General features: G+C 31.5%; 1 protein-coding gene across 1 annotated transcript in view; it reads right to left on the minus strand.

Moving 5' to 3' along the window:
• THO1 (nuclear matrix protein-like protein) overlaps nucleotides 1-2329 on the minus strand; it is a 47418-nt gene extending 45089 nt beyond the window's left edge. Inside the window, exons 1-2 of the mRNA XM_086443019.1 lie at nucleotides 2171-2329; nucleotides 1874-1957 (exon numbers count right to left, since the gene is read on the minus strand). Of these exons, the coding sequence (XP_086299145.1) occupies nucleotides 1874-1957; nucleotides 2171-2272 (186 nt within the window). The 5' untranslated portion in view covers nucleotides 2273-2329. The remainder of the gene's footprint in view (nucleotides 1-1873; nucleotides 1958-2170) is intronic.
• Between the last annotated feature and the right edge of the window lie 21173 nt (nucleotides 2330-23502).

Here is a 23502-nt window from a genome sequence, read left to right on the forward strand (position 1 = left end):
TAATGATGATCTTCAGGAAGAAATCTATATGGTCCTACTTCCTGATTTTCTTGCAGCTGCTTCCTCTGGACATGTCTGTTGTCTTCATTGTTTTCTCTATGGACTGAAGCAGTCTTCTCGCATATGGTCTAAGCGTTTTATTTAGGCAATACATCAATTTGATTTCCATCAGAATTCTGTTGATCATAGTCTTTTCTTGCGTCACTTCCAAGGTAAAATTATCGCTATGATTGTTTATGTAGATGATATTGTCCTCACTAGAGATGATTGTGACGGCATTACAGAGGTAAAATCTTACTTAGAACGTCAATTTGAGATTAAGGACCTCGAGCATCTTTATTATTTTTTAGGCATTGAGGTTGCGCGGTCCCATTCTAGTATATTTATCTCTTATAAATATGTCCTTGATTTACTCAGTGACAACTTGGTTCTCGTCCCACCGATACTCCTATTGAGTAAAATCACAAGTTGACTGATTCTGAGGGGGAGTATTTGCTGGATATTGGCTAGTATCAACGTCTTGTGGGAAAATTGATATACTTGTCTATGACTCATCCCGATATTACCTATGTTGTTAGTTTTGTAAGTCAGTTTATACACTCTCCTCGCACATCTCATCTTACTGTTGTCTATCATATTTTAAAATATCTTAAGGGATATCTTGATCGAGGTATTTTGTTCAGTAATCATGGTCATCTTCGCGTTGAGGCATGGACTGATGCAGATTATACTAGTTCAGTGATTGATAGACGGTCCACTTTTGATACTGTATTAAGTTAACAGCAACTTGGTAACTTGACGCAGTAAGAAGCAGGATGTGGTTTCTCGGTCCAGTGTTGAGTCAAAGTACAGAGAGTGTGTGAGTTGTTGTCGCTCAAGACCTTACTAGATTATTTATGGCTTCCCATGACAGTCTCATTTTCACTATATTGTGATAATAAATCAATTATTAACATAGCAACAAATCCGGTTCAACATAACAGAACAAAGTATATCAAAGTTAATCGACATTTCATTAGAAAGAAGATTGTTTCTAGGTAAATTTATACTCCCTTTGTTCCTATATCTCAACAACTTGTCGATATTCTTACTAAAGGTGTTAGCAAAAACACCTTTAAAGGTGTCTTGTCCAAGTTGGGCGTTGCCGATATCCACGCACCAACTTGAGGAGAAGTTTGAACAACTCTATTTTATTAGTTTTTTTTGTCTTTTGTCCCTTTTAATCTTTTCCACTTATTAGGCTATGTAATCACATTTAAAGCCTAATTAAGGCTTAGTAATTAATCTAATTATTAGAGTTATCTCAATTCAACTCATTTCTTTTTCACAAAATTTCAATATTTCAATTGTTTCACCTAAGTCTTACACAAACTTTTGTCCCTTTTAAACTTGAGGAGAAGTTTGAACAACTCTATTTTATTAGTTTTTTTTATCTTTTGTCCCTTTTAATCTTTTCCACTTATTAGGCTATGTAATCACATTTAAAGCCTAATTAGGGCTTAGTAATTAATCTAATTATTAGAGTTCTCTCAATTCAACTCATTTATTTTTCACAAAATTTCGATATTTCAATTGTTTCACCTAAGTCTTACACAAACTTTACACCATTTTTTCACAAATTTCAAATAAATTTCAGGGTCTCATTTTCCTTTCAGCCATGATAGAAAACTGATTTCAGAAATGAGATTTTAAACTGTGTTCTAGATAACCCACATCAGCCACAAATGAATTAGCATGAGAAAGTTCTAGGCAAAAACAATCATAGAGGATTTTGACCCATGTGTATATTCTACATGAATTTTTTGACTCCGAATAGCAAAGCTTCGAAATTTTCATTCAAAATGACAAGAGTTCTAATTAAGAATGCTCAGACCTGAGGTTTAATAGCATCTTGCACCGTCTGGAGCGCAAAAATTGAAGGCGATCCAGGTTGCAATATTGCATTTTTGAATATTTCCTGAGGAGAAGAAACGAAATCAAAAAAGAAATCAAACTTTTGAAACTCTAAACACACTATGTATAATGTATGGGTGATAAATCGATACGAACATCAATCAGTGATGTAATTAGCTTTATAGTCAGATTTTGACCTAATTAGTGAAAGAATTTGCATACGGAGTGAGGAATCAAAAACAAAAGTTGGAGAGAGAGAGAGAGAGAGGTTCCTTACAAGAACTCGGTCTCTGTCAGCGTGGCAAGAAATGTGAACTGGCGCACGTTCTTTCTGATGCTGATGAAGAAGAATTCGAAGACCTGAAGGAGCTTCCGCCATCACAGAGACTATTTTTCCGAATTTCGATTCAAACTAGTTAACCCAGACAAAAGGTGGCATGTGCAAACGCACATGTATCAAACGGACTTATTTGTAATTTTAAAAGATAACAATCGAGCGATTGTAATTTGGAAAAATTACATAATAATCCCTGATGCTAATTTTTATTTCAATTTAATCCTTAATTGTTGCAGGTTATCAAAATAGTCCATTTAGTAAATCCCTCTTTTCAAAACAGTCCCTGAACCTCATTCGAGATATTTCTCACTATTGAAATGTGGATATTGCCCTAACCATTCAAACTCACCATTTTCATCCAGCAGCATCTTAGTCAAGTTTTGGAAACTCCATTATGATGAAAATGATTTGAGAAGGAAGAAGAAGTCATATTCAAGGGATTTTTTGCAAACATTTTAAAGATATATATAAAAAATTAGGGTTTTTCAATTGTTTTACTTCCTTTTTAGATGAAAATAAATACATGATGGTTCTTTTAGTTTGAAATCATCTACACAAGTCATTATGTCAAGTTTTAAGTCAATCTTTCCATGTATTTTGATTGCAAAAACTCGAAGAAAAACAAAATCGGGTAGAATTTACAACGTCGAGGTCAACAATTTCTTTAAAAAAAATTATTGTTGAGGTTATCAAATTTTTTCAAAAATTATTGTCGACCTCACCAATAATTTTTTTTTAAATGACCTCAACCCAATTTCATTTTTTCAAGTTTTTTCAACTAAAATACATGGAAAAATCGACTTGTGTAGATGATTTCAAGTCAAAAGAACAATCCTTAATTGATTTTCATTTAAAAAGAAAGCAAAACGATTGAAAAAATCATAAATTTTTACATACATCCTCAAAATACTTGAAAATGACCTTTTCTTCCTTCGCAAATCATTTTCATTGAAATGGAGTCTAAAACACTCGATCGGGATGTCGAAAATCCAATTTTTTAGGATAAAAATGATTAATTTGAATGGTTAGGAAAATTTCAACATTTTAATCTTAAGAAATGTGTAGAGTGGAGTTCAGGGACTGTATTAAAAATAGGGATATACTAAATGGACAATTTTGATAACTCACGAAAGTCAATGACTAAATTGAAAGAAAGTTAGCGCCAAAGATTATTAAGTAATTTCCCTTTGTAATTTTCTATGTTTTTTATAGAAATGACTCTGATTATATTAAGTATAAATGTTAAGGTGGGTGCCTTTTCAGAATCCAAATTTTAGTGTCAAATCACTTCTACTTTTTATAATTTTGAAAACTAACTCAACACGATTTTAGGGACGTACGATTGCAATTTTTTTGATTCATGACTAGATTGAATTTAATTATATTAAGTCTAAACGTTAAGGTGGGGGCACTTCTACTCAACCTTCTCTCATTAAGTAGCAGTGTGTTTGGATTGAGAGAATTGAAAATAAAAGAAAAAAGTGAGTTTATCTCTACTTCTTTTACTTAGATTGTTAAGTAAGAACAGGAAAAAAATAGAGAGAATTGAAGAGAAAAAATAGTCTAATTTTTCTTCTATTTCTTTTTATTCAAATTGAAGAAATTTTGAAAGAAAAGATCTCATGAATGATAAAGCATTTAAAATTACAACTCTGCAATTTTTCTTTATAAAACTTATACGTTTTCTTTTGTTAAACTAAATAGGATGTAGATTTTTTTTTTTTTTTTAAATTCTCTTATTTCTAAATACTCATTAGGATGGTAAGTGTCTATAACTCGTTAGGGTCTTCTGAACAAATAAAAATTTATAAAACTTTAAGATGATAGGACAAGGGTTTTTCCATAGGGAAAAGAGGACAATCTTAATCTAACCCTAAAAATTTATCCATACCTTTTTAAAAGAACTAATCTTATTAAAAAGATGATAAAAATTAAGATATTGAAAAATTAAATTAAAACTAAATTAATTGAAAAACTTTGAAATTGAAAATTTCTAAGGAAATTGAATCCACCAAAATATTTAATTAAAATCAATTTATTTTTAAGTTTTTTTTATTATTATTATTATTATAACTCAAATCAAGAAATTAATGAAGATTCTTGATTCGAAAAGTTTAACTTTAAAATTTTAATTTTTTTAGAAATTTAGTACTTGACTAAGATTTCTTTCCTTTCAAAAGTATTATCACCCAATAATCATATATCATAACGAGTATCCGATATAATGGATTTCTCCAATAATATCGGATCACGCCCAAGGTTTGGATAAGGATAAATAAATAAAATATTACTAAAAAAACTAATGTTTACAAAGAGAAATCTGCTAAAAACATTATAAAACATTCAAAAAGTAAAGTAAAATTAACTAATTGTTTTGATTTCATCAATCTCCCTAGATTGGGAGATTAACTAAAAGATATTATAGAAAATAATAAATAAACAGAATTGAAAATACTTATCTTTTATTGCTTCTTGAAATAAATCTTGAACAATTATTGTCTTCCAATTGCAGAAAAATGAAATAAAACCTAAACTAAAAAAAATGGAGAAAGGGAAGAAAACAGAGAATGATAGATGATCAGTGAGAGATATTCTTGGGAATCGTCTCTATTTATAGACTCGGAGATTCTTTGGATGATTGGATAATGTTCAGACTTTGTTCTACCACGACTCTTCTTGATATAAGAAAAAATGTGCGCAAAATTTTTTCTGTTAATTCCCTACTTTCACCATGCCATAATCAACCTTATGCTTTTGACATTGATCTTTTGTAGTTGAATCCAATTTTTTATATATTTACTTTGACTCTTCGTCTTTGACTTGGTCTCCTCCAATATCTGCAAAACAGATATTACACAAAAATTAGTTATTAAAAATAAAATTAAAAATATGCAAAACTAACCTAATTATTCAAAAATCATTAAATTAAACTAAAAACCTACTTTAAGGATTTTTTTACTAAAAACAATACTTTTAGGTTTGAAATCTTGAGAAGTGCCTTATTAATTGACATTAAATTATAGTTTCTCTGGCACTTATCAATAAGTTAATAACTTAATCTATATAATAGAAGGAAAATGTTGGAGTGACATTAAATTTAACATCATTCCACACATTGGTGACGTGGATGTGCATTCGAAATCATAGATGATTTTCAATGATTCAATTTCATCGTGACTCCAACACAAGTTATAGTAAAACCCAATGAGTCACTTCATAATGTTTATCAACCCCATCAATAGGGGTTGAGATTTAATCTCACCACCAATCTCAAGAAACAATTTCAATTTTATCCCTTTATTTCTCTTCACTTTTCCAACAAAACCCTTAGTTTTATTACCTTTTAAGAATACCCTTCAACTCTTTTATATTTTCTCTTTAACCCATTTCTATCAATACCCTATTCTCCCCATTTTTCAATAATATCCCCATAGACACCCTAATTTGCACGTGCCCTTTTCGAGAAGATGCACAAAAATGAACTTTTTATCAAATTATCAATCAAAGGCCTAATAGCTCAATCATTGAAATTTATCACCTTTTATTACAATAAAATAAGTCAAGGCTTTTAGTTAGCCCATGGACTTATAAATAAATTTTATACAGATCAGGGCCTAGAAAGTCGAATTTAAGGCCTAATTACAGAGACTTTAAAGATAAAACACATGTTAAATCCCCTAATTAGAGATAATGCATTTATAGTCCATGTTATTTGTTATTTTCAAATTTATTTTAATTTCTAACTTAATTTTGATTGATTATTTGTGATAGGTCAAAGGCACGTGGAATAAAGAAATAAATCAAGAAAACTGCACTCCTGAACCCAAAATAAAGACCCAGACCAAAAATCAAGCCCATGGGCCCACCATAGCCACGATGCGAGCATAAGTTATGACAGCACAGTGAAAGAAGCTTCTTTTGTCTTGAGATTCATGTTGTGCATTGACAATATAACTTTACACGAAATCGATTAGGGTTGGACTTATTTAGATTTACACAAAATTTTCGATTTAACAAAATCCTAATTTGATCTCTATAAATAGATACCAGACCAGAGCCAAAAGAAATCTATCTATCTTCTTTCTCTACCTCTCTCTTTACTTTTATTTTTCTGTTTTAGGTTTTTAGTTCCAATTTTAGCTTTGTAATCAAAGGAAGTACTTCCCAGCTTCACATCAATATCAATAAAGAAGAATAATTTTCTCATATCTCATCTCATCTTTTTATTTTATATTTAAAATATCTTATTTTATGATACTTGCAATGATCCTCGGCTTGACCTCCATTAAAGAGGTCGATGAAGCCAGAACAAGATTTCTTGTTTGATTATCTGTGTTTATGGTTTGTGCTTTAATATTTCATAGGACAATATTTAGTAACTAATCAATAAATTCATCTTAAACTATTCTGATTTCGATAATCTAGACTTAGATCAGTTCAAGATGAATCATGCTTTATCAAGATGCTTTAAGTGATTCTAGTAATTTTTGTCTATTTAATATTTAACATATCTTCTTAATCTAGTTTTTAGTGAGTAAAAGACTCATCTTCCAATCCAACATCATTAGATTGTTGATTGGATCGAGATAATAATCAAAACATAGATACTTGAATAAGACTGATTGCCTTTGGTGGATTCGACTAATCTAAGTTTTTTATACTACGATCTTGTTTTATATTCTTTTTACTATTTTTAATTAGTTTAAATCTCTACAAATCTGTTTTCAATTGGTTGCTTCAAATGTTACTTGTTTTTAGTTAAAAGTTAGCAACAATGTTATCTCTATGGATCGACCATTGCTTGCCAAGGTTTTATTATTCGATCTGTATTTATTTTTCATGATAATCTACGATGAACACATACTTTTCATTTTGATCCATGCCCTAAACTACCTCTAACTCACTACTATTTTTTTCAAAATCCTTAAACCAATCTAACTTCTAAAAATGCCTCAACCTAAACTAATCCAAGCTAAAGCTCAAATCAAGTTCTAACTTACACCAAGCCAATCTTAAGTCCAAAACCCTACCTATGACCAAATCCAAGCCCAATGCTATCTCAAAACTCAATTCAAGGTTTATTAACCAAGGTCAATGTCCACAAACCCTCAAAACCCCATGCTCACAAAATATTTCCACATGTCACCTCCACAATTAATTTTCCAAATCCAATTTACCCAACCACATCATTATCCTAAAAAATTACACAATTCATACATCAACCAACACCACATGTCATCACCAAACACCATCATTTTTTTAAATTTTTTATCATAAGTCATCCTCACACCCTTTTTCCTTAATCAACTCACCTAACTCAGACATCTCCATACCTCTTGCCACATGTCCACCATACTCACTCTCTCAAAATCTACTCACCTAACTTTTTAGATTAATTATGTTTTCAACTAAACACCCGTACCCCGTAACTTAACATCACTCAACCTAAGTATAGGTTGTCTAATCAATCCATTTGATTTTTACTCATGAATATGTGTCAAAAGCAATCAATTTAACCCTTTTACCACATTTACCCCTCCTTAACTTCAAAATTCAAATCTTTTGTGCCTAAAAACTTAAGTCATTTCCCGTCATCTTTTATCTTTGATATTTTTAACTCTAAAAACAATTCTCAACACCTATAAACTCACCTCTCTTTGAAAAAATCACATGCTATCAAGCCATTTTCTCACTCTAAAATTCTGCATAAATCCCTAATAATCTTTCTACTATCTCTCTTATTCTTTTATCTTAAAAAAAGAGTCAACATAACTATTTTACGAAAGACCTAAAAAGAAGAATGAAAGTTCAAGCTTCAAGAAGGGTGTATAATACGATTTTTAAATTACATAAATTTTCCATCTTACCCGTTCCCTTATTTAATTTTGGTTTAGAAAATCCCACGATGCAATGAATACCCTCCCCTAGTCCTGATAGGTTGGACTTCGATTCAACCAAAAGTGTACAGGTTGTAGCCATTTAAAAAAAAATATTATTTTAAACTTCAAACACTCTGTGCACTCACTACTAAAACCTATTTTGAAGCTAAAGATAATTGGGCTCATAACCACAAAAGCAAAAAACTTGTAATACCCTGAGTTTTTTATTTATATCTCAAAGAAAATAAATAGTGGAATTTTGAGAAAATTTTGAAAGTGGGACATACGATAAAATTTTAGGATCTTTTTATGATTATTTTTAATGAAATCTAACCTCACCATTGGATTCAAAATGGCTGGTAAACATACTTTAACCTATAACATGCTCAAATGCGACTCCGAACGAAAAAGTTGTAAAATCCTTGATTTTTAAATCGGATCGAGTTAAAAAATGAATTTTTGCTAAATTAAGAATTTTGAAAATTTAATCACACCATTACGTCCATAACAAAAACTTATAAAAAATGCATTATCGAAGCATAGGTAGTCGAATTATTATAAAAAATGAAAACAACTTCAATTTTTTCGGATCGGACTGGACTGAAAAAATGAATTTTTGTTATGCCAAGAATTTGTAGAATTAGATTTGTAACAAAAAAAATTATAAAAAATGGAGTATTCATTCATTATTTTTGAAATTCGAAAAGTCGAGTTATCGTCAAACGAAATAATGTCAAAAATATCGATTTCGTCCCGCCAACTTATATAAAGAATTATTAAATAAAATTTACAATTCATTGTCTTTAAACCCATACAAAAACTAGCGAGAGATAATTTTTTTGAATCGTTGGTTTCAACCAACTTTCAACTCGAGATTCGTTGTGAATAGGTCTTCATCGACCCTCGGGGAAGAAAGAAAAAACGTTTGTAATGTCGAACTCTATAAATTTTACCTATTTTTTTCTCTTCCCTTTTTCCATATTTCCTCAAAAATTAGTTGTAGGGTACATAGGGATTTCGACCATTCGACTTCCAATTTCAATTACTTAGAGTCCAAACCGTCCTTCACCGTAGAAGGAAAATATGACCCCATGATCGAGATCTTCGAAACCACCAGATTTAATTCAAAAATCAACCATCTTCATGTTAGATTCATCTCGATTTCCATCTCAATCACCTTGATTTATGTGTATATTCTTCAATTCAAATGCCTAGAGAATAGTAATGGCTTATGATTCTTACCAGTAACTATAGATTGTAAAAAATGTATTCAAGATTTTAACTAAAATTTGTGAAGTGTTTCAAAAATATAAAATTCTTTTCATTATTTCAAATTCACGTCAAGGCCTTCATATTTGATGTCTTTAATTATATTTTATAACAAATTATACATGGATGAGACATTTCATTGGGTTATTTTCGTTAGTTTGGTCCTATGTACTATTTGAACCTCGTTTTGATTAAAATTTTGTAGTTTTTCAATTAAAATGATAAAAATATATTTCAAAGTTTGAAAAATAATTTAATATTCAATAAACTTATATTGAGTGGATAAATATCGAAAAATGAATGTTGTGTTCGAAAAATTAAAAAGTGCAAAAACTATAAAAATGATAAAGGAGATGAAACGGTAAAATATAAGAATCACGCTCGAGGGGTGATGTCTCTGCATTTTACATTGTGATACTATGTGTAGGTTGATGAATGGATATCTAGGGTTAATTTACTTTCTATTGTCACAAGGTGACTTACATGTTTATTTACGGTTATGCGTTGTGTATTGTTATTTAATTTAGGCTTGTTGGTCACAATTGCATGGTAAGAAACTGGATATCCATTATCAACTCTGTAATGTTAATTTCTTATTGATTTTTAAATAAATAAATATATATATATTTGTGAACTGTTAAAGAGTTTGTGAATACTTAAAGGGATAGTCTATTATATCATCCGGAGTGATATACTATCTTGGAATGTACGGTAGAGACAACTAAACTCATACGTGGTATGGGATTTATATTAGAGTAGAGTCACGATTGGAATCTGAGTTTATTTCTTTTTATCTTTACTAATGAACTTGTAATGTAAAGATGATCGTATACGAATGAGGTTGTATAATGAGAATCACATGCACGCCTGATAGACATAAACGAAGATGATTAGTTAGTGATCATTAACAATCTATAGTAGTCAAATGTTTTGACACATCGAAAAGAGACCTATTACTTATGATCACATCAATAACCAGTCTGAACTGAATAAATGGTCAACAAAGTATGGTACGTTGCATCGATCGATCACAAAATCAAGAACTAAAAATCAATAAAGTATTATAACATCATGTCCCGACTAGGAGCTATCCAGTCGTGAATCTCAACTCTCTAATTCCATTACTTCACCATTGTGTATTATGTATCTCTTGCCTTATGTTAAATTATAATATGAAAAATATGTTTATTATTTCAATTTTGTCAATTAGATTTGTATAAAAAGAAAATGTTATAGTGAGTACTATTGATTAATGTAATGTGAGTTTTGAAATGTTTAGTTACTCATCCCTAGCTATATGTACTAGTTAATCGTAGTTTATTCTATAAAACTTTGCATGCATTGAAATGATTCAGAATTCTTACTCGTTCTTACTTATATATTGGGTAACCATTATTACTCACATTTTCCTTATCATTTTAGCTTCAAAACCAACAATTGGCAAGACGGGCGTAGAACCGACGAGTGAGGACTATCTGATGGGTCAGATAAACGATCAAAGTCCTTTACTTGGTGAGTATTGGAGCTATAGCCACTAGTAGTGTCAGTTTCGTCCAGGTTATATTCTAGATTTTTGGTTGAGTATTAGGATTTTGTTAGATATAGGAGTTTCTGTATAATCTTATATATTAATTACTTCTTTTACACTTTGATCTATCATACATTATTAGATGTATATAGACTTCTAATATTATTTTGTTTATATATATATATATATATATATATATAGGATATCATGTGTATGGTTTATTAAGTGTTTGAGTGATTTGGAATGCTAACATAAATAGAGGAAACTATGCTGAAATTTTGAAGTGCCACCTAGTACCTTGAGATTTGACATGAGACTTTGTGTTAGTGTTTTAGAGGCACCACAAAACTTTTCAAAATTGTGTGATTTTGAGGAAAGATATGGTTAGGATTTCTTATCTCAATGAAATAGGCCAACAACAAATCCCTTTACATTTAATGATACAAAATTGTATTTTCTCAAATTTTATTTTTTTTTATTTTTTTTTTCTAAAATGTCATATTTTTAAGATTACCACTTAAGGTGGAAAGAGATGAGTACCTAACACCTTCTCTAATCTCTAACAGAACTACTTATCTAGATCTTAGGTAGATCGACGTCATATCCGCTGAGAGTTACTACAATGTAAAAATCATATTTCAAAACTAATCTCCGGATGATCATTCACACCTTTTTTCTAAAAAAGAATTATGGGGACTCCAAATCCACGTAGTATCGATATTCGGACTCAAAAAATTGCATTGCTACAACCCTTCCAATTTTATTGTTTTACTTTCTACTCTTTTTCTAACAACAATCCTCCTAGCCTTACTAAGTTAATAAGGATTCACCTTTATTAAGGTTCCTTGAGCTCACTTTGTGACATCCAAAAAACATGGTTCGATGGTTCAAGGTTGTAGAAGATAAAATTCTGTGAATTTTCAAACAAAAAATACTTTTCATAGTTGAATTTTAATTTTAAATTTAGGAGTTCTGGGAAAATCTATTTTGAAAACTTTGGATGAAGCCCAAAAGAATAATTTTTTTTTATTTGAATTTTTCCATGAAATCTAGAGGGTTTTGGTGTTGGATTTCCAATATGACAATCCATTTTAACAAACTGACCCATAGTAAGGCTTAAAATCTTACTAAGTAATAAGGAAAGTGTTTTTCTTTTCAACAATATCCCTATAACTTTAGAGAACTGTTATTGGCATCCCAACTTTTACTTATTACACTCCAATTTTTTTAATTATTTATACATACCCCAATTAATGATTACATACTATTCAAACATTACAAAGGTTTGGCTCAAATTGTTATCTCAACATTATAAGTTATAACACTTGTTGAAACAATTTCAATTGTTGTTTCTATTTGAGGTTAGGCTCATCTAAAATCCTAAACCCGAAATATAGAAATCAAACGAAAAAAATGAAAGAGATTCTATTGGCACTCCAACTTTTACGCATTCTCAACTATTCATTTTTTAAATTGGGGTGCTAATAACAACTCTATGGTTTTATTTTCTTTTCTTTTTTACCCCCTTAACCCAAAGAGGATGACCATGTGGGCAAACTCTAGTTTTATGTAATAAAACACAATGGTGGATCCCATTTGTCTCAAGATTTTTATCCCATGAGACCGTAGGGGTGTCAATGGGTACCCATTTATCCAGAATCGAAATCGAAAACCCTATTTTAGATCCTTATTTTGAATACCCGATTAGAATCGGGTCTAAAAGAAATCAAATTGAATCGGAACCAAGATCGATTGGTTCTACCTGATGGGTACCTATCACCGATTTATTTTACCAATCTTTTTTTCCTTATTATAAAGGGTTGAAGGTTTTCGTACCTATAAAGTTAATCGATTACATAAATCTTTTCATATTTTCATATAAATTATGTATTATAATCTAAAATGTCTATCTATATTTCTTGTAATAGTTAAAAAAAAAAGAATTTTAGTTTTTGAGAAAAAAGTTAACATGTATGTATTTGTTAGAAAATTTGTAATTTTGCTATTAGGATTCTTATTGATGATGTGTTGTATTCTTGAAAGGAATTTTTCATGATTATAACTTGTAAATAATATTTTTTTTTTGGTATTTTATAGTAAAAACACTTGCATATAAACAAAATAGAATAATATTATTACTCAATATTTTTTTAGGCTTAAACGTTTATTAAGAACAAAAAAATGATGTGTAGTTGCGATTTTTGGCGGTCTTGGTTCTAAATTTTAGAATCAAAATTGACAAGAATCATAATCAAAGAAGAAAAATGATGATTCCTGGTTCTACTAGGAACTGAGCTGGAACCGACCCATTGGCACCCCTACATTAGAGGACATGTTTTATCATTTTTCTTCTTCCTCTTTACAAAAATACCACTAACTTTATCCTCTTTCTTCTTTACCCATTTTTCAATAGAGTCGAGACCCAGTACAAGTCCCTTTGCTATACATAGGAAAGGTGTTTACGTGGCACATTTGGATTGGAGAACATTCACATTGGACTGCGTGCACGACTTGGTTAGGAGCCCAAGGTTATTTAACATCTAATAGAAACGTGCCACATAGGCACATTTCCTATATTATAGGAATGAGACACCGTATTGCATTCTGAGTCTTTCCAATATTACCCATCTAACTTTATCATCTTTCCTTTTTTTTCTCTCCAACTTTATTATTTCACCTCCTTAGCCCCAAAGATTTTTTAATATCGCCCCTCCAACTTTATTAATTTTATTTTTTACCTCATTACCCGAAAGAGGATGCTTGTGAAGTAGGCATGGGCATACTCTAGTTAATTGATAAACTATTTCTTTTTAAATGCTTCACAGTCCTCACCTTAACAAAAGTTTAAAGTATCAAAAATACCCTTTGACGTCTCTTTAACTTTCTTACCCAAATCTTTCAAACATAATTATGATCTATTCGAGCAAATTATGATAATTGAATGATGGAATATGACATTCTCGTAAGTTCGAAGATTTAAAAAGAATTTTCAATCTATTCTTACAGTTTGTAACAACAAATAGAAAATGATATACTCATAATTTCAAAGATTTGACGTAATTTTTTATTGGAGTATTGATTTCAATATTATAATATATACCTTTTGAGTATCAACAACTAGCTAGTCATTGGATAGATCTTTATAAAATATCTAAAATACATGTATAATAATAATGAAACAGATATCAAATAAAAAATTACTCCTAATTAAGGTTGGAGTTGGATAATCTTATTTAGAGTATAAATTTTGAACTAAGCTGTTTGTTTTGTTCTACTGATAAATTCATTTTAGCTATTTCGTGAAAATCTACCAAGTGGAGAGTTTATCACTTAAAAATGAAGAACAAGCAAGTGATGAAGTTGTCATTGGATACATTTTCATGAATATATACTTTGTCAAAAGTTATGTTGTGATTTAAAATATCCAACTCCAATATTAATTTGAATATACTTTTTTTTATCTAAGTGTCTATTTTTTTGTTATTATTACGTATGTATTTTGTGTAGCTTAAAGATCCATCTAGTGGCGAGCTTGTCGCTTTAAAAATTAGCAAGTGAGTAGTTGATAAAGCAATGAGCTAATAGATTTTAAAGTGATGAGCTTGTTATTGGATATATATGTACAAAAAATGTGTACATAAGGTGTTGTGATATAATGCCAAAAATTCAGAGATTATAGATTATAAAATCTAAAATTGAGAAATAATATTTAAGATAATACTTGGACCGTAAATCTCAATTCTCAAATTTATGTAACCCTATTCTGACCTATACTGAAATAATTCTAACTTGATATTGAGTTGAGACGCGTACAATGTTTGTTCTCTTTAAGACATTTCACATCCCTACAACAATCAGAAATTTGTGCAAGTAGAATTGTAGCACGTCGCCCACAGGATACAACAACTCGATCTCAATCTGTATCGTCTAACTTTTGCACAAAGGTAGGTATCTCCTGATTCACAATTTACCTTTGCCCATAAATAAAAATATATAAAGTATTTTTGCAAAAAACAGATAATGAAATAATAAACTTTTTTTTTTTGTAATTGAGAGTTCTTTGTTTTCGTACTATATATTGTTCTTAGAAGACAAAATAAAATTTATAGAAGTAAATTCAAAGTGTATATATTATTATTATTATTACTATCAATTAAAATATTAAAATATAATAATATAATATATTCGTTATATACACGTTACAATAGCATACCAACAGTTGGATGACTAATTAAATTTATTTTGACTAAATAATGTAAATAAATTTTGTTTAAAAAGAAACTAATAATCATTAGACACCTCATCTCACTACCTACCCACCCATCTAACTTGACCTGAACCAATTCAGCTAGGTGCGCGTGTGTGTGTTCATCGAGTTGTAGAGTTCCCCCCCTTAGGTGAAAAAGTTGTGTACCCCTTAAGGCCCAACCCAAATTCTAAAACCACCCTTCAAAATGATGAGACAACTTCTATTTCTAAGCAATGTGGGACTAAATAATATAAGAACATAAACATATAGAGACAGTTCTATAAAGACAAGTCACTATCAATCTTTTTCTCTCAGGTACAAAAGTACTTTTGCTTTTTGACCAACAATAAATAGAGAGAGAGAGAGAAACTCAATTAAAATACACAAATAAAATTATAAATAATTTTATTTATTTATTTAAATAAATAATGATCCTCACTTATTTTAATAAAATAAAAATAAATAGGTAATCTAGGAAAAAGATAAAATATCATGTTTAAATGAACGCGTATTACAACTTGAGCCTTTATGTAGTAATGATGTGTTTAGAGTATAAGAATCAGAGTGACTACGTCTTGAACTTAGATTCTTGTTGTTACAAAAACACATCACATACATAACATAGCTCATTATGATCCTTATTAGTCAACACATTATCACATACATAACACTACTCATTATGAACCTTCTTAGTCAACACATTACAACCTTGTGCTTTATCCCACAAATAATGAGTTCTCTAGAGAATTTATCCCAATTCTCATAAGAAATGATCCCACTTCTATACTCATATATGTGAATCTAACAGAGGGGCTCTTGTAGCTACACACCTTACTCAAATAGAGCTATATAACTCATTAAGAGTTTAAAAAATTCATCTTGATCAACGTTATAAGATATACTCGGTAAGAATATCAAGAGTGGTCTTGCAACTCGTCATTCTACTCTATAGTGAGTTATAGTCATCATTTAGATTTAAATAACTCAACCTAATCATGGCTACAAGACAACATGTAAAATAAACATTATTAAGATGAGTTAATTATATGCATGAAATGCTACTAATTACTCTATAATTCATTTTTTCCTTTGAACCTAGTTATTAGGATCTCCAATCACTAGGTAAGGTGTTCATTATTAGTAATTTTATCAACCCCCTTACAAATATGTAACAAAAGGAATGAAAGTAAATAGATATTACAATCTTGATCAAGTAAAGAAAACAACTAACACATAAGCAACCAACAAATAATGTTAGTGAATAATAAAAATAAAAATCTATTTATATATATTTTTTTTAACAACCGAGTTGTCACGAGGGATGAACCAAAGTCCCCAGTAGAGTCGTCAGCTGTAGCTACGTGATTTTCGTCGTTATGACGGTCACAACTACTAAATATTGGAGTCGCCACCATTCAAGTTGGAAGTGGGTGTGAATGGTCACCCGTGAGGCATTTTTCAAGAAATGACATTTCGACATCTTTAGTGACTCACGATGGATAAAGGGGTGGTCAAACCTTGAGATTTGGGTAAGCGACTCGATTGGAGAAAAGGGAAGGTGTTAGGCACCCTTTTCTCCCCGCCACGTGGCGGTAACCTCTACACAACTCGGCTACTTTGATTTTTTAAAGAAAGTAAAAATTGTACCACGTGGGTGCATTTGTTTCCTAAGTAGGGATTTAATTTTGGCTTGATCATAGGGTCATTTCATTAACGGAAATGACCCTTATGAACCTTGGCCTTGGGGTCCAATCATCAAAAGGGGTAAAATAAAATAGAAGAAGGGGGTGTTAGAAGAGGGAAGAGTAGAAGGTTAGAGAGAGAGAAGGGGGGGGGGTTTAAGACCCACCTTGTAGCTTCAAGGTTCTCCTTTCTTTTCTTCCCTTCCTTCTTCTTCTATGCTTCTTAAACCCTTAGTGTAATATGAGAAGGGAATTTCCTTTTTTAGAAGATAGTATGAGAGAGTGGTAGAGAGGAGTAGAGAAAATATTTTTCTTGTGAGACTTGGTGTAACCATTTTTGGGATGAGAGGAGAGATATTTATAGGTGTTTGGAGGGGGTTTGGGGGTATAATGGGGTTAAAATGTGAGAGAAGGGGTAATGACATAGGATTGAGGAGTGAAAGTTGTGAAATTTAAGGTGAAATAGAGGGTAAATGTGTAATGAGTGAAAATGGGTGAGATTTAGATCTAAATGGGTTGGATCCTACCCAAATCCATTTGGGTAGAGTGTTTGATGGGTTGACATGAGTGATTGTTGGTGGTGGAGTGGGGGTGTAAGGGGGTGGTTTTAGAGAATGAGTGTTAGGTTGGTTGATGAGGTGAGATGTGTAGATTTAGGAGGATGGGTTGTGTAAGAGGTTGTTAAGTTGGTTTTTGGGAGGAGAAAGGAGATGATGCCATGTGACAATCATGATGAGGGGGTGAGGAATGAGATTGGTTGATTGGTTGATTGGTTGGTGGGGGTTGTTTGATTAGAGAGAGAGAAATGGGTTAGTTGATTGATGATGAATGAAGTATGGGTTGAGTTGATTTTATTGGAGTGTTTTAGGGAAGGTGATGGGTAGGGGTATGGGTGGTGATGTGGGTGGTTGATGATGTTAGATAATGGTGATAGATTAGGGTATGGGTGGAGGTGTGGGTGGTGGTTGACGTTAGAGGATGGGGATAGGTTAGGTTAGGGTAGGGTATGGGTTGAGGTGATTTTGGAGAGAGGTGAGATGGGTTAGATAAGTTGTTTAGAGCATGGTGATGAGAGTGGGTGATTGGATGAGGGAGGTGAAGGATGGTAATGACAAGTGTCATCTTTTGATGTTGAGGGGTTGATTGGTTGATGTGGGTAAGGGTTGATGGGTATGGGTTGGATAGTGAATTGGGTATGGATAGTGGTTTTTGGGCTTTTAATGAATTGGGCTTGGGTTTAGAAGGGTTGTGGGTTGTTTTGGATTGGATATTGGATTTGGAGATGGAACGGTGAAGGTTGGATGAAGGGGTAGACATCCCAAGTCTCACATTTTATTATTTTGAATTTTTTTGTTTGAAATCATTGATTTAATAAAAAATGCCACGTGTTGGCGAATCGGGCTTTTGGGCCCGTTGGGGAATTTATCGATTTTTGTATGTAAGTGCGGGGCGATGATGTTGAACAGCTGTAGGATGGGCCACAACCCTTCTTTTCGGGTCCTCGAGACCACGGGGTGGTCTTAGGGGTGTTGATTTAATCGTAGTTTCCACTTTTGATGTTTTGGGCCTTAGTGGCCCGTTGGCCCCCTTTTGTTGGGAAATCGGTATTTCGCATGGAGCGGGGTAGATGGGAGTGTGCCGAACCCTTTTGATGGGCCTACTAACCCATTGAGAGGTGTTAGGGCTTGGGTTTCAGAAACAATATCATTTTTCGATGATTCGGGCCATTGAGGCCCGTGGGTCGAATTTATTGAAACATTATTGTTTTTGGGCCCTTTAAAGTGAGGGCCCGTTCAAATTGAGGTGTCTACAAGTATCATCTAGGATTAATTCTCTCACAGTATTGTGTTTACAACGTATTTGCCATGATTTACCATTATAGTATCCCAGATGGGAATATCTAACAGAAGTCCCTGAAGCCAACTTGTTTTTTCACTTGCTGCAGTTAGTGTTATTAACTTGGATTCCATTGTTGATTAGGTTATATTAGTCTGTTTCTTAAACCTTCAAGAAACATCCATACCTTTAATGTTAAACACATATTCTGTGGCACCCCGCCGAACACTAACACAAATCCCCATGTCAGATCTCAAGGTACTAGGTGGCATCTCGAAATTTCGACATGGTCTCCTCTGTTTATGTTAGCATTCCAAGGCGTTCAACCTGTACCTGATAAACAATATACAATCCTGCATATACATATATAATATAATAACTAGCGGAAGCCTATACACATATAATATCGTACGATAGATTAGAGTGCGAAAAAAGAAAATTTATATACAGGATTATACAGAGATTTTCTCACTCTAATAAAAGTCCTGACACTCAAGACAAATCTATAATACTCCTAGAAAAATGGAGTATAACCCCAATACTTACCAGGTGACGGACTCTGGTTGTCTATCTGACCCACCAGATGATCCTCACTCGTGACCTACACCTGCTTCACCAAGCTCCGGATCTGAAACTAAAAAATGGATAAGGAAATGGTGAATAACAATGGTTACCCAGTAAGGAAGAACACAATTTCTGCCAATAACCTCTTCTAACATGAACGAATAAGCATACTAAATCATTTTAAAGTCTGTAAAATTTTACAAAAGAAACTACGATTAACTGGTACATATAGCCAGGGATGAGCAACTAAACATTTTAAAATTCACATTACATCAATCAACAGTACTTACTATAACATTCTCTTTTTATACAAATCTAATTGATCAAATAGAAACATTAAACATGGATTTCATTTTATATATCAAAATAAGCAACAGATACATAATACATAATGGTGGAGTATTAGAATTAGAGAGTTGGGATTCACGACTGAATCGCTCCTAGTTAGGACATGATGTTACAATTCTTCTCTGACTTTTAGTTCCTGATTTTGTGGCTGGTCGCTGTTTACCACGTTTGGTTGACCATTTATCTAGCTTAGGCTGGCCATTTGACGTGACCGTAAGCAATGGGTTTCTTTTCGATGTGTCTGAACGTTCGACTACTATAGATTGTTAGTGATCACTGACTAATCATCTTCGTCTATGCCTATCAGACATGCATATGATTCCCAAATATACAAACCATTTTTATACGACCACCTTTACATTACAAGTTCACTGGTAAAGATAGAGAGGAATAAATCCGGATTCCAGTTGTGACTCCACTCTCATATGCGTCCCATACCACGTATGAGCTTGGTGGTCCCTACCGTATATCCCGGGATAGTACACTACTCCGGATGATATGACGCACTATCCCTTCAGGCATTTACAAACTCTTTAACAGCTCACAAAATAGCTACATATATATATTAGTTTCATTTGAAAACAAAAGAGAAATTAACAATACAAGGTTGAGAATAGATATCCAGTTTCCTACCATGCAAGTGTGGCCACCCGGCCTAAAATAAATAACAAAACGGAAACGTAAACAGCGCCTCGCGCTAACAGAAATTTAAATAAACATGCAACCAACAATATTATCCCTGGATATCTGTTCACCAACCTGCACACAACACAACAACGTAAAATGCAGACATCACCCCTCGGGTGTGACTCTGACATTTTACCGTTTCATACCCTTTTTCTCTTTTTTCAATTTTTTTACAGTTTTCAATCTCTTCATAAAATATCCATTTTCTGATATTCATCAACTCAATATGAGTTCATTGAATATTAAATCACATTTTTCAACTATAGAATTTATTTCTATCAATAATATTGAAAAAAAATACAAATTTCATATCAAAACAGGGTCCGAGCAATGCACAAGACCCAATTTATGGAAATAACCCGTTAAAATATTCTACCCACGTATAATTTGTTATAAATACAATTAAACATATAAATCATGCAATTTCTAGCGTGAAATTTTGAAATAACAAAAGAATTCTACATTTCGAAAATACATCCAATTTTTTTTAATAAAATCCTAAATGCAATTTTCACAATCTACAATTACTAATAGAAATTGAGAGTTCCTTACAATGTCTAGGCAAAAGGATCGAAAGCGTGTACACGAAAATCGAGGCGATCGGCGTGGAAATCGAGACGGATTGAATTTCGAAACGGCTAATTTTTGAAATCGACTTGGTGATTTCGAAGATTTCGATGTGGTCGTCCTTTCTCCCTTCTACGGCGGAGGACGGTTTGACCCCAAAACGGATGAAAACCGAGGTCGAAGTTACGAAATCTCCGTATAAAAATACTGCTGATTTTTTACTATACGGGGTGAAAAAGACGAGATACGAATTGAAACATCCTAAAATTTTACCCCTAAGTCCCACTTTCAAGATTTTCTTAAAATTCTAATATTTATTTTTTCCTCGAGATACGAATTGAAAATTCAGGGTTTTACATATTCACTTATAACTTTAGAGTCATCAGATAATGTGTTCCAATCAGCATCATTGTATCCTTCTAGAACATTGAAAACCCTTTGGATAATGAATACCTAACTTTATAGTTCTTTTTAGATATTTCATTATCCTATTAACTTCATTTCAATGTTTTATACTAGGATTACTAGTATATCTTTATAGAATCCCTACAACATAAGTTATATTAGGTCTACTACAATTTGTAGTATACCTTAGACTCCCTATTATGTTAACATACTCCTTTTGGTTTACACTATCACCTGGATTAAGATATAACTTAATACTAGGATCAAAAGGAGTAGAGACTAGCTTATAATCATAATGATCATACATTTTTAGAATCTTCTTAATATAATGAGATTGATTTAGAGAAATACCATCTAAAGTTCTAGTTACTTTGGGCCTATTGGATACCAGAAGTAGAAGTACACTATCAAAGAGTAGGAGTTTGAGTATTATGTGAAGGAGCTAGAGAAGTACTTCTGTGTTGAAAGGGTATTTGGGAATCAACTATGTGAAGTATTGGCATAAGTACTTTTATGATAGAAGTGTGTTTGAGAATCATACTGACTTCTCGTGATTTCTGAAAAAGATCAAAATACCCTTATATTCTACCTGTTACTGTAGTTTGTCTTTTAAGTATCATAATATGTCTTTAAACTGTACTGTTTTTGACATTTTAACTATGAATAGTAATATAATGTGTATTTAAACCCAAGTATACTCAAAAATTTTAAAAAAATTAACAGTACCTCCTTTAAAAATTGGATGTTTTCACATATCATCTGTTGAATTACCATATATATAAAATAATATTGTTTCAAACATACCAAGTCTTGATATATATCCATACTTAAACAAATCTCATACATGCAATCTACATATATCTATTTAAGAAATAACATCATACCTAACACAATTATTAAAGTTAAAATTGTTATGAATTACAATATATTGCATCTTATTGATGCATAAAAAATAAATCATTGGTGTTCTTTTATTGTTCATCTTTCTTCCCATGCTTATCAGTTACATCAACTTCGTCAATAGTTTCAACTTCATCAACCCATAAAAATCTCCCAATATGATTCTAGAATTAAAGAAGAGATGAACTTCGTCAGACTATAATATAAATAGATATATTGTAAAGAAAATATAATAAGTTTATGTTTGTCTTAAGATCAATTATTACTTTTCAAGACGAACAACTATAAAATTTTTTGGTTTTGTTTTCTTTGGTTTTATCAATAGTAATAACCAGTTCTTAATCACATGAACAACAAAGTGTCATCAAAACTATATTCAATGATTTACAACCAAACGTATGTACTTAAATTAAAATGCATGAAAAATCAAAATAGATAAATCTAAAATATTTCAAAAGAATAACAAATCAAAATGTTATAACATTTAAATTAAAATATTTAATTTAATTCAAGTCATCCTCATACATTAATATCATGTCGATCATAAACCTATTTTTATAACTTGTGTTATAACTTCTTTTTTTTGTTCCATAACCCTATTTGCTTGACGATGTAAAAACACGGATAAATTTCTATGATGTGAAATCTTTTTTTACAAAATTATCTTGATCATATTGAACAAATTCCAAATCTATTATGCCTTCTTTCCAAATAAAATTGTGTAATCCCATATAAGCAATCACAATATCCCATTGTGTATCAAACGAATATGAATGTATGTCACATAAAGATCGCCCATCACGTTTTCAAAACACTGAAATAGTATTCAATCACATTACGTAGGGAAGAATGAAGATGATTGAATACTTTTTTTTTCTTTTTCCTAAACACCCATTTCAAAATCTTGTAGATGATAACAAACACCTTTATATGATGTCAAATAACCTTCCATCAATGGAGAGTCAATTATGTAGTACTTACCTATCAACCAAAATAAACAAGTACGATTATTATAAAATATTCAAGCAAATAAAATATTGTCTCAGTTAATACTTTAAATCCAACCTTTTGGTGGATGTGAAAATCTTGAATTGGGATTAATGATGGTGTTCAACAATACATTTGAGTCATTTGTTTATCCTTCCCAACCAGCCATAACATATGTAAAAAAGATGTCGAAAGAACATATAGTTAATACATTTTGTGTTATGCCCTTCCGACCTAATAAGCGAAGTTGGTCTACTGCGAGAACACGTGCTTTTATATGCGTACCATCCATAACTCTCATAAAATCCTTTATATTAAAATAATAATAAGACAATGCATGCATTATAAAATAAATATTCATGTTAATAACC

The sequence above is a fragment of the Akebia trifoliata genome, chromosome 5 (assembly GCF_017979445.1).
Source record: "Akebia trifoliata isolate Shusen 1 chromosome 5, ASM1797944v1, whole genome shotgun sequence".
NCBI classification, from domain to species: domain Eukaryota; kingdom Viridiplantae; phylum Streptophyta; class Magnoliopsida; order Ranunculales; family Lardizabalaceae; genus Akebia; species Akebia trifoliata.